Source organism: Nanorana parkeri, unplaced genomic scaffold, assembly GCF_000935625.1.
Source record: "Nanorana parkeri isolate BGI_ZX_2015 unplaced genomic scaffold, ASM93562v1 scaffold875, whole genome shotgun sequence".
NCBI lineage: Eukaryota > Metazoa > Chordata > Amphibia > Anura > Dicroglossidae > Nanorana > Nanorana parkeri.
The window spans coordinates 121305-138835 of record NW_017307143.1 but is presented as its reverse complement, the minus strand read 5'-3'; the positions used below and the strand labels follow the sequence as shown (position 1 = coordinate 138835).

Here is a 17531-nt window from a genome sequence, read left to right as displayed (position 1 = left end):
CTGGATAAATGTGAGTCCACCCCAAGGATCTTGACTTATATACTGGATAAATGTGAGTCCACCCCAAGGATCTTGACTTATATACTGGATAAATGTGAGTCCACCCCAAGGATCTTGACTTATATACTGGATAAATGTGAGTCCACCCCAAGGATCTTGACTTATATACTGGATAAATGTGAGTCCACCCCAAGGATGTTGATTAATATGCTGGTGTCATATGAATCCACCCCCAAGGATCTTGACTTATATGCTGGATAAAAGTGAGTCCACCCCCAAGGATCTTTAACTCATATCCTGGATAAATGTGAGTTCACCCCAAGGATGTTGATTAATATGCTGGTGTCATATGAATCCACCCCCAAAGATCTTGACTTATATGCTGGATAAATCCTTGGGGGTGAGTACACCCGCAAGGATGTTGACTTATATGCTGGATAAATGTGAGTCCACCCCAAGGATGTTGATTAATATGCTGGATAAATGTGAGTCCACCCCAAAGGATGTTGACTTATATGCTGGATAAATGTGAATCCACCTCAAGGATCTTGCCTTTTATACAGGATAAATGCAAGTCCACCCTCAAGGACATTGACTTACCCACAAGCACAGTGATGACCTCGTTGTTGGCATATTGCTCTATCTCCCTCAGCCATTCTGGAAGGCACCTGAATGATTCCTCACAGGTAATGTCGTAGGTTAATATCAAGGCATTGGCACTGCGGTAATAACTCTGAGTGATGGAACGGAACCTCTCTTGCCCTGCCGTATCCCATATCTGGAGCTGCAGATCACAAAAATTGGAGACAATGTAAGCATCTAAACATCCATTGGCAACTTAGATTGAAAAATGGAAAGAGTTAAAGAGGAACTCTAGAATTGTAAAAATTGTCTCTTGCCGACATGCACCTGTATCCCAACATTAGTACCACAGCTAAACCCTATTGAAAGCCTTTAGAATGAATAGGATTGCCGATTGTGGGCCAGGTCTTCTCATCCAACATCAGTACCTGACCTCAAAATGCTCTTCTGACTTAATAGCCACAAATACCCTCAGACACACTCCCAACGTCTTGTGGAAACCCTTCTCAGAAGAATGGAGCCATAAATGAGGGGAGGCAACACACACGTATTAATGGCCCTGGTTTTAGAATGGGATGTCTAACAAGCTCATATAGGTGTGAGGGTCAGGCGGCCATATTGTGTCATTGCCTGGCTGTCTCTGAGGTCAACAATTTCTGAACCTCTGAATAGGCACAATCATATAGGTGTAATGGTCAAGTGATTACAAACTGTTGGCCATGTGTGCATGCACCCAGGTACCTACACCTAACTATGTCGAAAAGAGATCTTACAGAACTCTGGACATCTTTTGACTTGTCTACTGGAATGTTTTTATAGGGATGAGCACCTGTGTGTAGAGAGCATTACTGTTGCAGGAGATCCATCTGTCAGTTACCATGTAGTTACCGTCCTGCTGAAACTTACCACCTTCTCTGTTATTCCCTTCATCTTTAATGACTACATTTCAGTCCCCACACACCCAATTCTTCCAACTGAAAAAAAGCCTACAGGGAGACTTCTTTTTACCAACAGGGGCTATGGAGAATGAATGCACGATACTGCACGGCCCAGCATGCTCAAAGGAGGACCAGAGCACCATCTGGCCCAGTGTAGGCACAACTCGTGGACACAGTAGTAGTAAAAGAAATGTAGGTAGAATGGGGCTAGTCTTGATACAATTTAGTTTATTAAATATAGTCATCTTTTAAATTGGTCTCCAGACAAACGCACATCAAATACATACAGTATATGGGGACTTTGTTTTTTACCTGTCAATGCTTTTGAATTTCTCTCCATCCAGTTATGAGATTAACACAGCTCTGCCACACAGCCCTGTCTGACAGAGAAGGAAACCTGCTATAGTCCAGTAACATGTACAGGTCCCTCCCGTAGTCAGTTACTTAATGGTTAATGGAAAAGCAGCAGACTGGTGACCTCATCATCTCTCCTCCTATTAGAAGCTCCTTCTGCTGTTTCTCTACTTCTTTAATGTAAAAAAAAAACCCATGTATTAATTAGGGATGCACCAATACCGGTACTTGTATCGGTATCGGTGCCAATGTAGAGTATTTGGGCGAGTACTCCGAGCCAGATACTTGAGCTTCTGGTATCATGAAGCCGGGCAGCGAGTCATTACAGCTGCACGCCTTCCTGATTGGCCGGGAAGCCAGCTGCATGCTCCCTCATTACGAGGGAGCATGAAGCCGGCTTCTGACCAATCAGGAAGCCAGGCAGCGTGTAATGACTCGCTGCCCGGCTTCCTGATTGGTCGGGAAGGTGACCAATCAGGAAGCCAGACGGCGAGTCATTAGATGCTCCCTGGCCTTCTGATTGGCCAGAAAGCTGGCTTGATGCATTCCCGTCACCTGGTGACAAGGGAGCATGGAGCCGCCTTCCCGGCTAATCAGGAAGCCGGGTGCCGCGTCATTACATGGCGCCCAGCTTCCTGATTCGCCAGAAAGCCGGTTCCATGCTTTCTCCTCACCTGGCGACGAGGGAGCATGGAGGCGGCTTCCCTGCTAATCAGGAAGCCGGGTGGTGAGTCTTTACCCGCCACCTGGCTTCCATAATGGGACTTCCAGTATCAGTATTGGTGAGTACTGTAAAAAAAAATATTGGTACTCGTACACGATGCCGAAAATCCGGTATTAGTGGATCCCTAGTATTAATTAATCAGCGTATTTTATATCTGCTCGGAGTTCAGCTTTATTCCACGTTTGCAGCGGTTGTGATGATGCGACGCGGCTGGTGTGCTTCTGGAAGCTGCAACATTTACGGTGACCCTGCGAGAACGCAATCCAAAGCGCCCTCAGTAAAACAAACCGTTCCTTTCAGGCAGACGGGGAGAGACGCTGCGAAAGCACAAGCCGACACACAGAGCCCGCTTTGTTCCCTAGAGGAAGAGCTGCTGTGAAAACCACAGAAACATGTGATTCAACAGTGCCGTATAAAACAGCAAACCTGCCCTTGAAGTTAAACAGAACTGGAGGGACCAATTAACTTGGAAGAAAACAGTGTGTGTGTGCGCCCGGCGGCCCATGTCTGCTACATACCGCTATGCCAGAGGCTCCCTGTTGTGTGGATTGGAAACAATGAAGGATTTATTATGAATGATGAATGCTAAGAAGAACTCCATCGAGGCCTTTTCGAGTCTCAGCAACCCCCTATGTAGTTTTATAATAGCATAGGGTAATGTCTCAAATTCTCTAACCCCCTGCCCTAATACAGTTCAGGCCTGTATCAGTACTTGTTATGTGTCCTAGCACCAATATAAAGCCTCTCTGCTTTGAACATTCCAGCCATGGGTACCTACATCTCCGGGTCCATCATCCCCCATGTAATCAACTACTGCGTAATGAAGACACTGTTTCCAAAGAGCTCAAATCAACTCTTTTGTCTCTGCACAACAGAGAACCCTCAAGCCAGCAAATCCCTCCGATGCGTTTCGCCTCTACCACTGGTGCCTAGTCGTAGGGCCAATGTTGACCGGCTTACAAGTCAATGGGAATGCAAAAGCAGCTTGAAGCAGGATGATGCGGCTTAGGAGGTCAACTGCAGGTCAAACGGGTACCTTGCGCCCCAGCTCTGAATTGGGTCAGCCTCATGGAAGGTCAGATGCTCAACGCCAGCAGGGGTTTGCCCAATGCCCAACTGACTACACAAATCCAAAGGGGTAGGCTGCTCCCAAGCCCTGAATTGGGTCACCCTCATGGAAGATTGGATGCTTAATGTCAGCATGGGCTTGTCCAATGCCCCACTGACTGCACTAATCCAAAGGAAAATGCTGAAGAAAACTGAAACACTTGCAGGATTATTTATCCTGAACAATAAAACAGAAGGCCCCCACCTGGGACCTCCTCACCAATGCATTTCACCTACAAGGTTAGTTAAACCTAAATGTCCCTGAACTCTGAATGATCTCAGAAGTGTCCTAAACTGACCTCAAATTTAGGTGGAATGCACTTGTATGTGCCCATCAACAAAAGTTCTTACACAGATTATACACTGCCTGCCCAAAAAATTAAATCTACCTGAATATACTGAATGACCAGGTTTTAATTTTTTCTTCCCTGATGGCACATAGGACATATTCCAGGATGACAATGCCAGGATTCACCGGGCTCAAATTGTGAGAGTGGTTCAGGGAGCATGAGACGTCATTGTCACACATGGATTGGCCACCACAGAGTCCAGACCTTCACCCCATTGACAATCTTTAGGATGTGCCAGGAAGACTTTACACAGTCCGAATCTCCCATCATCACTACAAGATCTTGGTGAACAATTAATGGAACTCTGGATGGAAATAAATGTTGTGACATTGCAGAAGCTTATAGAAACGATGCCATGCCATGGCCAATGTGTGCCGTAATCAAAGCTAAAGCCGGTCCAAATAAATATTAGAGTGTGTGACTTTTTTTTGGCCAGGCAGTGTATTATATTAATGTATGTGGTCAAGCCTCCCCCCTTGGCCTGTGATACTTGGTAATGCATGAAGCCGGAAAACACAGACAAGTTCCCTGATGCAATAGGACTCTTCCCCTGCACTGAACCCACAATGGTCAGAGCAACAGATGACACCACCACCACGGTTCTTTGGTTGTTCTCAGCTCTGCGTGGGTTGGGCTGTCAGTTAAGGGGCGGATGCAGGCACCAACTTTTTCAGAGTGTCAGACCTTCAACTGCTTATTAGCTTCTCTCCCATTGTAAATGTAAATACGTAATTGGTTTTATTCTGTGTTCTTCTTTTTTAATGAACAAGGAATTTATTCCAAAATATGCCCATTGACTGATCTCAAGGGGACTTTCCTTTATAGCACGTACGCCACACATTTGGCTAATTAGCTCATTCTTTGCAGTATTCAGTAATGGGCCCAATGACTGTAAATAAAGACTGAGCTGCACATTTTTCAGAAGTAGTAAACTGTTGCTAGGAATTGAACATGTCGCTGAATTCCTCGGCATGGCTTCTTTCCTAATTACAGCGGAGTTAAAGTGAAACAAAGAGCGAAATCTGAAATGACATATTCGACGCAGTCTGTCAGGAGCAGCAACAAAGCAGTTTTTGGAACATAGTTATAGTACCTGTTGATCCTGCCAGTAGATACGTTATTTTTCCCTTCACTGTATACGGGGGGACACCCAGGGCCGGATTTAGTCTCCCTGCTGCCCAAAGGCCAGGTTCCTCAATGTGCCCCCCATCCCCGCCAAATTACCCACCCCCACCCACCCAATGGAGAATGGCAACTTGATGGCAGGGGCTGCAGGGTTAGTTTTACATTTTTTTTATTGTTTCTTTTTTTAACTTTTTTACATTTTTATTTCTCTTATCATCTTTTTCCTTTTTTATTTTTAATAATTTTTTTAACCTTATTTTGTTTTTATTTATTTTTTTATAATGTTTTTCTTATTATTTTTTACTTTTTAATCGCCTTTTTATTTTAATTATTTCACCTCCAATACAGGAGTTCTAGCACAGCACTGTGCTGGCTCTCCTGTGACAGCTGAGAGGGGAAGACTGTGAGCTTTACATTGAAGCGGTGGTCTCTCTGCAGAGGTCTGACATGTTCCCTGCTGAATCAGTAATAAAGCTCTCCAATCAGAAGTGACTTTTGCTGGTTGTAGCCTGAGAAGAAAGGCCTGTCCCCTGCCAGCATGCTGTAAAGAAAGATGTTTGCTCTCTGCATTGAAGCAGCGGTCTATCTGCAGAGGTCCGACATTTCCACTGCTGAGTCGGCGATAGAGTTTCCCACCCCTGGTTAACAGTTAGCAATGGCCCTAAAGTCATCACTCCCACTCTGGCATGTGCAGCAAATCCCAACATGTGTCACGCCAAATGGCTTGGTATACGTCATGGCACACAGCATCGCATAAGGCATGGCACATAGCATGTCATATGTCATGGCATACGGTATGGCATACGCCATGACACACAGCATGGCATACGGTACGGTACACGGCATGGCATACGTCATGGCACACAGCATGGCATAAGGCATGGCACACAGCATGGCATATGTCATGGCACACAGCATGGCATACGTCATGGCACACAGCATGGCATACGTCATGGCACACAGCATGGTATATGTCATGGCACACAGCATGGCATACGTCACACAGCATGGCGCATAGTACACCGCATGGCATACGTCACACAGCATGGCACACAGCATGGCACACAGCATGGCGCATAGCACACAGCATGGCATACGGTATGGCACACGGCATGGCGCATGGCACACAGCATGGCATACGTCACACAGCATGGCGCATAGTACACAGCATGGCATATGGCACACAGCATGGCGCATAGCACACAGCATGGCGCATAGCACACAGCATGTCGCATAGCATACGGCGGCAGCAAAAAGGTTAAGTAAAAATCAAATGAATTAAAGCCCAACTCCGGCTAACACTTTTAAGCAAGTACAGAGGTAGAATTTGTTTTTTTGCTTTAAAAACAAAAAAAAGATTGAATTGAACTGAATATAAGCTGACCATCTTAAACACCCCCGCCGACCAGTGTTATATGGTTTGTCCCAACTCTGGTACCAGCCACTTTGCTGGACAGCTTGGCCTGTTACACGAAGGGGAAAAAATCAAGGATCTGCGAGCTGAACAAACAAACCATTTTGAGAAATGTTTTTGACTTGATACATATCAGAAAAACAATAACGCAATCCAGTGCTCTCCAAATCTAAATATTATTTGGTGAGAGTCTATTCCTGCTGTATGGAATACAGATTGGTCACCATCCTTCTCTAGCAGGTGATTGGACAATGAAGGAGCAGCAAGAGGCACATTGATGAGGGAGTCATTCCTCTTATCCCACCACATCACATTGGAACATCACATTGGAACATCTTGCACCAAATTCAACCATACCTAAAAATGTGGAAGGAATAGGGTTGTCACCTTCTCTTCAAGCGAAACCCGAAAACACTGACTTTTTTTGGGAGAATGAGTCGCGGCTTATTCATATATAAATTGCGCCGGTCATTAATATGTAAATATCACAGTTGAGACTATTTTCAGTGGGGGACCAGTAGTCCCTATCTTAGTTTTGGTTGCCCCTGTCTGCCTGCTATCCGGGTTTCTGCTGTCATGAAACCCGGACACAGCATTGAAAACCCGGACTGTCCGGGTAAATCCTGGACAGGTGGCAACCCTTGGAAGGAAATCTGTTGGTCTAAAACAGGGGTGGGCAACTCCAGCCCCCAGCAGCCTGTGTTTTAACTACAAATCCCATCCTGCATCTGGCTCTGAGAGTCATGCCAGTGGCTGTCAGAGTCTTGCAATGCCTCATGGGATGTGTAGTTCCACTACAGCTGGAGGGCTGGAATTTCCCAACCCTGGTCTACAATGAGGTCATGAGGCCTTTCCAGATACACAAAATGCAAATCCTTCTTGATCCCCGGTGGCTCGAGGATCAGACGAGGTGTATAATGTAATCAGCGAATCATTCTCCAATCCTTCACTAATGAGAGGAACAATTTTAAAGTTTGCTGATGAGCTTCGTTTATTATGTTGACATTGTCAACACTTGAGGAGCAGTTCAATCAAGGTTCCCATCAGTTTGTTTTCTCCTGGAGAATAACGTTAATTCTGGCAGGCGGGGACGGGAGCCATTGCGGTGCGGGGGGGTGGATACGGCAAGGCAGAGCTGCCAATCAGAATTTAGCTCACTTGGAGTCAGATGAGGAAATCGAATTGGCTGCCCAGTGTTCCTGCCCTTTGCATTACTTTATTGAATAAGCCGGAGCAACTTACCTTCTTTCTTCACCTCATTCTCAGAGGCCATTGATGTGGAGATGCTCAGAACATAAGTAGCAGCAGTGACGTCAAAATGGAGGTGTGGGGGGTGCGGCCCGCACCTGGGTGACACCAAAATGACTGACATTTGGAAGTGCAAACCTGGTTACAGGATCTTTACAGCTGAATGTAGACAAATAAAGTTGCTAAGAAAAAGTTCTATTTATTAAAGCTGTCCGCTGTCTATAAGCTCATGCACTTGACTTGCGTCACATGATACATAGGGGTGGTTCCAAAGCACAAGTATTTGGTCCACAAATGACACAAATAAGCAAAATAAATCCTCTCACCTTTATTTTTTCACCTTTTATCTCCACCGTTTTTATCATAAAATCTACCCCGATGGTGGCCCCTTGGCCAGGAGGGAAGAGACCCTGCAGAATAAAAAAGGAAACATAACAGCATAGTCGAATAACTGCAACAAAAAGGAAACGCCAAGTGGTCCATTTTTATTACCGTGTTTCCCCGAAAATAAGACACTGTCTTATATATTTTTCGGCTCAAAAAAACACACACTAGGTCTTATTTTCTTTTTAAATGTATAACAATCCAAAGTTAGTGCAAATCCAAATTAAATAATCCAAACTGGCAAAGTTAAGAATAGGGTGATCAGGGGTGCCGTACCTTTCCAAGAGCAATTTGGTAACCAAAAAAAGCAAAGCGCACTTTCACTATACATTCCCCACAGGCGGAGTGCATTTGGTATGACTCCGCCTGCGACAGGAGCCGGCGCTATAGAGGAGGCATCGGCTTATGCGGCTCTGCTCCCTCCGGTGCCGCCTCGCTTCCTCTAGTGCTGCCTTCGTTGGCACCGCTGATTCTCTCCTGCCTCTCCCGCGGCTCTTCAAGTTCCCCCTTATGCCACCACCGGCCCTGGCAATGGTCACAACTAGGTCTTATTTTCGGGGTAGGTCTTATATTTTAGCAATTCCCAAAAATAGAACTAGGTCTACAGGGAAACAGGGTAGTATGCCAATGTTTAGGAAACATCTTCCAGTTTCCTGAGCTCCGACAGTCTAAGGACCCGTGATGTCATTACATCTAATACAGGTCCATTCACCTGCATTAGACTTGAGGATGCTGAGGGACATACCACATCCGGAGTGGAGGCAGAGAGAGGAAAGGGCTGACCGAGAATCGGATGAGTAAATCTTTTCTATTCTGGCTCCTAGAAAAAAACGAGCAGTTAACCCTTGCAGAGCGGGGGTAGCCTCACTCAAGGGGTTAATGCTTTTAATTCCTGGAGTTCTTCTTTAACAATACGTACATATACGGCGGCCCGCGGAAGTGGTTAAGCCAAGAACATGGCTGCTGCAGCTGTGTTCTTGGTGTCATTTTAAACAGCTGGGTTCGCTGTTCAGGTACAAGCGATCCGGTGTCTATACAGCCGCCAGATTGTTTGTACAGATTACCAGCATGTGCTTCCCCAACACCCTCCCCCGCCACCACCGCTGTCCCCGTGCCGCTGATCTCTTCTCCAATCACTGGACCCAGAAGTGATGTGTACAACATCACTTCCGGTCTCACTCCGCACAGTCTCCGGCTCTTAGAGCCAGAAGAAGAAGCTGGTGAAGCAGAACTCGGCTTTCTCAGCTTTTTTGGGGTCCCCAGGTGACATTAGGGGTCCATAAAGAGGACGTGTCACACCCTATCTGCTATTACATAGGGGCTTTGTTAGCCCATAATGTTATAGCAATAAGGTTAGTGTAAAAATAAAGTAACATATCATTAAAAAAATGCAAAACATTTTTTTTAAGTCCCCCGCCCCCCACATGCACGCACATACATAAGCAAACACGCGTCGGTGTGACTATGTGCAAAAATTAAAATTGTGCTACACATGTTACATATTGCCACAAACGTCAGAGTGAGAGCAATAATTCTAGGCCCATCAGTCACTTTAACACTAAACTGATGAGCAGTAAAAGCGTTTAAAATGTCCCCCTATGGGAAATTTTGGGGATTTAAGTTTTTTGCAGCTTCAGTGCGAACGCAATTTTAAGGCTTGGCATGTTTGGTATCAGTTTACCCGACGTGACCCCGTCTTTTATATTTTAACAAAAAATTGGCCATTATATTCTGTTTCTGAGCACTAAATTAAATTTTACTGTATTTTAGCCTAAAAATACCAGTTTGATAAACATTTGCTCAAATACCGTGCAACATAAAAAATTGCAACCAGCATTTTTTTTATTCTACAGGGCCTCTGCTTCCAGAACATATATCATTGTTTGGGGGTCTGAAGCTGTTTTCTATCCAAAAATTCTGATTTTATCATGTGTGTGCCAATGTGAGAAATTGCTCGGGACAGCAAGTGATTAAAGTGAAGCTATGAGGTCAGTGCTTTTCACTCACCTCATACGGTAGTTCTAGCCGACCTGTGACAATGAGACTGTCACAGGTCGGCTCAGTAGATCGGGAGGTGAGCGAACACATACCGGCGTTCGCTCACCTCTCGATCCTGTCACGGCTCTCTGCCATGACAGGGGAGGGGCTGGATTCCCCCCTCCCCGCTCCGATCCGCCAGCGCTGACTGGCGGAACGGACGGGGGAGGGGGCGGGTACAGCTGGCTCTGCCTCTAGATAGGCAGAGCCATCTGTCCCTCACGCAGCTGGGCGAAATCCAGACATAATTGTCGGGATCCGCTTCAGCGTCTCAGTATATAGGGAGCTGTAGCTCGCGTTATACTGAGCCTAGGGTGACGGGAGGACGCTAGTTTGTTTCCTCCCGTTACCCTAAGGAGAACTATGGGGAAAAGCCCTAACCCCATAGTTCTCCTTTAAGCATTGGGAAATGTGCAGGTATTGCAGAGATGCATTGAATTCGACATACACCTTACAGTAAAAGCACCGGGGGCCCCTGATTCGAATTCCCGGTCAGGAGGACCTGGTCTACATGGGCTTTGCATGTTCCCCCTGTGCTTGTGTGGGTACCTTCTGGGGTACTCTGGTTTCCTCCAACACTCCAAAGACATGCTGGAAGGTTAACTGGCTCTTGTCTAAATTGGTCCTGGATGTGTGTGAAATAGGGACCTTAGCTTGCAAGCTCCTTGAGGGCAGGGACAGATGTTAATGTGCACAATGTAAAGCATAAATTGTCCTCGCTATAATGTTATTAATTTATATAGCGGCTATAAAAAAAAAACTTGTAATAAATAAATAAATAATTGCTGCAATAATGGCTCACGGACATGCGCTTGCTTAACTTGTACACTCTATTTCCCCTTTAAATCGCTCTCTTCCTACACAAAAGCAGAAAATACGTCGACGTCGCTTACCTGGGTGAATCTCCGCACCAGACAGGTCTTCCCCACCCCGGCGTTTCCGATTAGAACGATCTTGAATAGGAAATCATAATCTTCCATACTCATTTACACAGCTGCGGGAGACAGAGAAAGAGGGACGATCACATCTGCTCGCTGGTCAGACCGCCAACACGTAAGCCGTCTGGTTGTGACATCCCTGCAGGGAACTTTATACCTCCAAGTAAACAGGACAAAGGTCTGCCAACTGAGCAACGCTGCGTCACTGGTTACAGCTTGCGCTGAGTAAGTAGCACAATGGTCGCCATGTGTTTGTAGCCTTATACTGCAAACAGATCAGCCACGGCAGGGGCGGTAATGAGTGCCGTTACTGGCCACGGATGGCAGAGCTTCAGCGTGCGATGCTGTTTGCACTATAATCAAACACATCACAGGTTAATATAAATAATATTTTAATAATAATATAAATAATATTTTATTTTAACAATAATATAATTATATTAATAAATATGAATAATAAATAATACATATTAATGAATTAATATTATATTAAAAAAGGAAAACCTTTGGACACTACTGCGCATAAATAACTTGCAATAAACTATAATCAATACAATGTATAAATACATCTTTATTACCCCCCCATACCTAAATCCTGCACACTTTTAAAATTCATAGCAGGGGGCCCTGTTGCAAAACCGTATAAATGTATCAATAAACCAGTATACAAAGTATCAGATTCCTACAAAAACCGCTTGAGTTCCACCAAAAATGTATCAAACATAGAGCAAAACAATGAATTAATCGTATAGTATAAATTGGGTGGTTGATGATGCTTGCATATACACTGAGTGGCCAGATTATTATGACCACCTGACGTTTGTAGGCTAATTAGCTATAATTTGGCGCTGAAGTTGCTAGAGGGCCAGACCATTATAAATAGGGAAGCAGGTTGTTTACCACGACAGTAGAAGTGATTTGTTTCTGAAGATACGGGGAAACAACGCGATTTAACAGCCTTTGAACGCGGGAGGATTGTTGGCGCTCGGAGCCATGGAGCGAGTATCAGCAAAACAGCAGAATTCGTTAAATGTTCAATAGCAGCTGTTGTTAAAGTGTTTAAAGACTGGACTGTCAGCCGAAAATCTGGGTCTGAACGTGCGTAATTGTGGCCGTCAGCGACTAGTTAATGTTAGGGCAGAACGGAGAGTGGCAAGACTGGTACAAGACAACAGAAGGGCAACAGTGCAGCGTCAGATTCCTCGCATCACCTTTCAACATCTCGTGGAGTCACGAGGCGGCCAAACGAAGTCATCTCGTGGCCCAACTAAGTACTGATGGGGTGGTCATAATAATCTGGCCACTCAGTGTATGTTAGATCACCATTCATAACATTATCCACCAGATCACCTCCATCTCTATTTTTTTAAGAAGAACTCCCGGAATCTAAAAAACATGCAGTAGCCCTACCCGGCACTGCAAGGGTTAAGTGCTCGTTTTGACTAGGGGGCGCAAATAAAGCAGATATACTCACCTGGTCCTCAGTCCTGCCAGGCTGAAAGACCAGTCCCCGAAGCCTCTTCTCCCCCGGGCTGCGGCAGTCTAAGGACCACTGACATCATCACATCCATTGACTTGCACTATGACGTGAGGATGGTGAGGGACAGCTGGAGCGGAGGGGGAGAGAGGTGAGCGCTGACCACAGCAGGACTGAGGATCAGGTGAGTATATCTGCTGTATTTGCGCCCCCCCTAAACAAAATGAGCACTTAACCCTTACAGTGCGGGGGTAGTCCCACTGCAAGGGTTAATTTTTAAAAATTCTTAGAGCTCTTCTTTAAGGCGTTTATTGGCATTGTGGCATTAAAACAGCACGCATTGTACAGCATAATCCTGAACCACAAAGCTGGAGTGAACAGTTACAGTAACAAGACCATCCCATCAGTGTCATCACACTGTTTTGCCTGATGAAGGGACCCTGAGGGGCTCAGAAACGTTGTGCTTATGTGATATCATGATGATGCGTCAATAAAGACATATTGATTAATGATCCTGCAGTGCCAGTGACTTATCTTCTTTATTGGACACTGCCATCCATCACTGCAGTACCCACCTTTTACTAGGGACATATCGGTCAGGGGTGCTGCAGTGATGGATGGCACCGTCCAATAGACAATTTGCAGAGCCATTGCCCCTGCGAATCTTTGGGAATGTTCATTCTCTGCAAATGAATGTATTTTCGAATGTCTTCTTGTATTACCACACTATGGCCACTAGATAGAGCTAAGGTACTTATTTCCTGTGCTCCTCAGCTCCATCTAGTGACCATAATGGGATATTACAAGATGACTTTGAAAATACATTCAATAAATGTTTGTTTTGTGTATCCTTCAGGGTGTAGCTGCAATCTGACACTTTTGAGTGTGCCAGATAACTTTCCGCCCAGCACCCAGTGGGGGAAACACTGTCCTACACACCCCGCAGTTCTTCAAAAATGCAAAGTTTCAATAAAAAGAACAGGTAAGTATAACGCTTCTTCTTTTACAGGGTACTTTGGCTTTCAGTTTGTTTCGGGGATGACGGAGTTGCTTTACAGGTCTCGCTTTCATTATTTGGGGCCCATTTACCTATGCTCTAGCGTATATTATGTTGCACATTAGCGTGCCTTGTGCTAGGTCAGCCCAAAAAAATCAACAGTCTGCCAGTGCACCCATACGTACCACGAAATTTGGAAACATGGTGTGCCTTTGCATGCACTAGGGTGGCATGCGGGGTGGGGTTGTTTGTGTGTCGCCTCAGTTGCATTGGGGTGGCATATGAGCAGGGGTGGCATGTGCATTGCCTGAGTGCACTGGGGTGGCATGTGGGGTGGCGTGGCATGTGCATTGCCTTAGTGCATTGGGTGGCATGTGGTGTGGGGTGGCATGTGCATTGCTTTAGTGCACTGGGGTGGCATGTGGTGCAGGTGGCATGTGCATTGCCTTAGTGAATTGGGGTAGCATGTGCGGTGGCATGTGCATTGCCTTAGTGCACTGGGCTGGTTTGTGGGGTTGCATGTGCATTGCCTTAGTGCACTGGGGTGGCATGTGGTGCAGGTGGCATGTGCATTGCCATAATGAATTGGGGTAGCATGTGGGGTGGCATGTGCATTGTCTTAGTGCAGTGGGGTAGCATGTGGGGTGGCATGTGCATTGCCTTAGTGCAGTGGGGTAGCATGTGGGGTAGAGTGGCATGTGCATTGCCTTAGTGCACTGCGGTGGTATGTGGTGTGGATGGCATGTGCATTGCCTTAGTGAATCGGGTTAGCATGTGGGGTGGCATGTGCATTGCCTTAGTGAATCGGGTTAGCATGTGGGGTGGCATGTGCATTGCCTTAGTGAATTGGGCTGGCATGTGGGGTGGGGTTGCATGTGCAGTGGGGTAGCATGTGGGGTGGGGTGGCATGTTCAATCAAAATGAATGGCATTGCAATGCAGCAACACACATACAATACACACATTTACACGCACGTTCCCCCAATGCAATAGATGTAAATGGGCCCTTTTTGATGAGTAAATAATACTCATAAAAAAAAAAAAATTGTATATCCTTTTCACATGTCAGTGCGTGTGTCGCGTTAATTGCGCAGATTTTCTCTAATAAAGCCTGCGAGAACGGCTCATCAATATCCGCCCTTGTTAGAAGTCCACACTATCTGATTTCAATTAGGGCGCTAAGTAAATAGTTTGTTTTAGGCTGTCACTGGGATGAGGCTGATGTAGTACAGCGCCAGGCCCAATCATTTAATAAAAACCAATGTACTGTCTCTTCACGTCACCTTAGCAACAGCATTCGCGTTTGTCACCGGAAAAAAAAAAAAACTCAAACAGATTCATATACAGAACATGTGCCTAGAAGAAGATCTGGTCCTGGAGCGCTGAGGTGCTGGATTCAGTTCCATGCCTGGAGTTACATATGAAACAAAATGTTGCGCTGATAAGACATGGTCAGACTGATGCCTCATTCACACCTCTGAGGTGCTGCGTGGTGCGCTGCAATAGGCAGCCCATTCATTTGAATGGGCAGCCTACTGCGGCTAAATTGCACAGAAAGAAGTGCGTGCACTTTTTTTTAAAATCACATTGCACTTTGCATGGTGATAGGTTACCATGCGATTTGGTGCGATACAAAGCACACACATTGTCTAGGTGCTTTGGGGTGCCATTAAGAAATAATAGCAACCACTCTGCAGGCTCAACACAGCCCCATTAACTCCTATGAGTGAGCATGGATGATTGGAGGCTGCCATGAACATGGCTCACCCATAGGAGTGAACGGGCCAGCGGCAAGACATCATTTTCTTCTGTGGCGGACCCAAGAAGCAACGCAGAATACTACCAGCTATAGAGGAGTACGAATCCCAGCAATACATTATACAGCAATGCAGAATAATACCACCAGCTATAGAGGAGTACAAATCCCAGGAATACATTATACAGCAGTGCAGACTAATATCACTAGCTATAGAGGACTACAAATCCCAGGAATACATTATACAGCAGTGCAGACTAATATCACCAGCTATAGAGGACTACAAATCCCAGCAATACATTATACAACAATGCAGAATGGCACCAGCTATAGAAGAGTACAAATCCCAGGAATACATTATACAGCAATGCAGAATAATACCACCAGCTATAGAGGAGTACAAATCCCAGGAATACATTATACAGCAATGCAGAATAATACCACCAGCTATAGAGGACTACAAATCCCAGCAATACATTATACCGCAATGCAAAATATTAGCATATGAATTTACTACATACTCTGTGCTGAGACTCTGCTCTGGGGTGCTGGCCTGATATCTTGGGCAGAGGGTCTCAGGAAGGCTGTGGGGGTCTCAGGAGGACTATGGAGGGTCTCAGGAGGGGGAAATGTGCAGGTCAGCACTGAAAACAGATGCCTGTAGTTCCAACAGCCTTCCTGTCCTAGGGTGACAACGCTATTCCTCTATAGATGCAGTACACTGACTGAACGTTGTCACCCTGGGACAGGAAGAGCGTTACTAGCAGGATCACCGTGTGAGAATAAGGGAAAATCATTTAATGCAGCCACCACACTTAAGAACCGGTAAGCTGCAGGACATCAATGCATTTGTTTTTAAGCACAGGAGTATGAATAGGACCTCTACTCCAGATAACCCGGATATCAAGATATAACATCTGCCTCTGTGCTGAGCACGTTCTTAGTAATAGTGGGATAAGAACATCTCGTAGCTTCAGTGATAAGCAGTCTCTCGTATCACCCGCTGGCCTCGTTCTGCATTATACAGGCTGAGCTGTCATATGAACGTCAGCGGTAATAGCGGCATAAGAGACAGATGCTTCTAGACGTGTAATCTGAAGGCGATATTACTCCTCAGAAATTGCTAGATATGGAAGGAAAGTGTCTTCATACTGTCTGCCACAGACAACAAATGCCAGGCTGAAAGCGAATCCTTATCTGAACCTCTGAACATTCAAATATTTAGATATTCTTGTCACACAGCAAACATGCTTTGAAACGAGACCTCACTGAGCCCTGTAGCTGCAGTCACTGTGGAGAAATTCAGTTGTTGGGTCTAGTTCATCAATATATTGGTTGGTCTAGTTCCTCTATAAATTTGTGGGTCTAGTTCGTCTATTATTGGTGGGTCTAGTCCCTCTACTATTGGTGGGTCTAGTTCCTCTCTAATTGGTGGGTCTAGTTCCCCTATAATTGGTGGGTCTAGTTCCTCTATATATTGGTGGATCTAGTTCCCCTATAATTGGTAGGTCTAGTTCCTCTATATATTGGTGGATCTAGTTCCCCTATAATTGGTGGGTCTAGTTCCTCTATAATTGATGGGTCTAGTTCCCCTATAATTGGTGGGTCTAGTTCCCCTATAATTGGTGGGTCTAGTTCCTCTATAATTAGTGGGTCTAGTTCCTCTATAATTGGTGGGTCTAGTTCCTCTATAAATGGTGGGTCTAGTTCCTCTCTAATTGGTGGGTCTAGTTCCTCTATAATTGGTGGGCCTAGTTCCTCTATGAATTGGTGGGTCTAGTTCCTCTCTAATCGGTGGGTCTAGTTCCCCTATAATTGGTGGGTCTAGTTCCTCTATATATTGGTGGATCTAGTTCCCCTATAATTGGTGGATCTAGTTCCCCTATAATTGGTGGGTCTAGTTCCTCTATAATTGGTGGGTCTAGTTCCCCTATAATTGGTGGGTCTAGTTCCTCTATAATTAGTGGGTCTAGTTCCTCTATAATTGGTGGGTCTAGTTCCTCTATAAATGGTGGGTCTAGTTCCTCTCTAATTGGTGGGTCTAGTTCCTCTATAATTGGTGGGCCTAGTTCCTCTATGAATTGGTGGGTCTAGTTCCTCT

General features: G+C 45.4%; 1 protein-coding gene across 1 annotated transcript in view; it reads right to left on the bottom strand.

Annotated features, from left to right (window-relative positions):
• RAB30 (RAB30, member RAS oncogene family) overlaps nucleotides 1-17531 on the bottom strand; it is a 114641-nt gene that overhangs the window by 2348 nt on the left and 94762 nt on the right. The window contains exons 2-4 of the mRNA XM_018565708.1: nucleotides 11157-11257; nucleotides 8169-8252; nucleotides 601-784 (exon numbers count right to left, since the gene is read on the bottom strand). Of these exons, the coding sequence (XP_018421210.1) occupies nucleotides 601-784; nucleotides 8169-8252; nucleotides 11157-11249 (361 nt within the window). The 5' untranslated portion in view covers nucleotides 11250-11257. The remainder of the gene's footprint in view (nucleotides 1-600; nucleotides 785-8168; nucleotides 8253-11156; nucleotides 11258-17531) is intronic.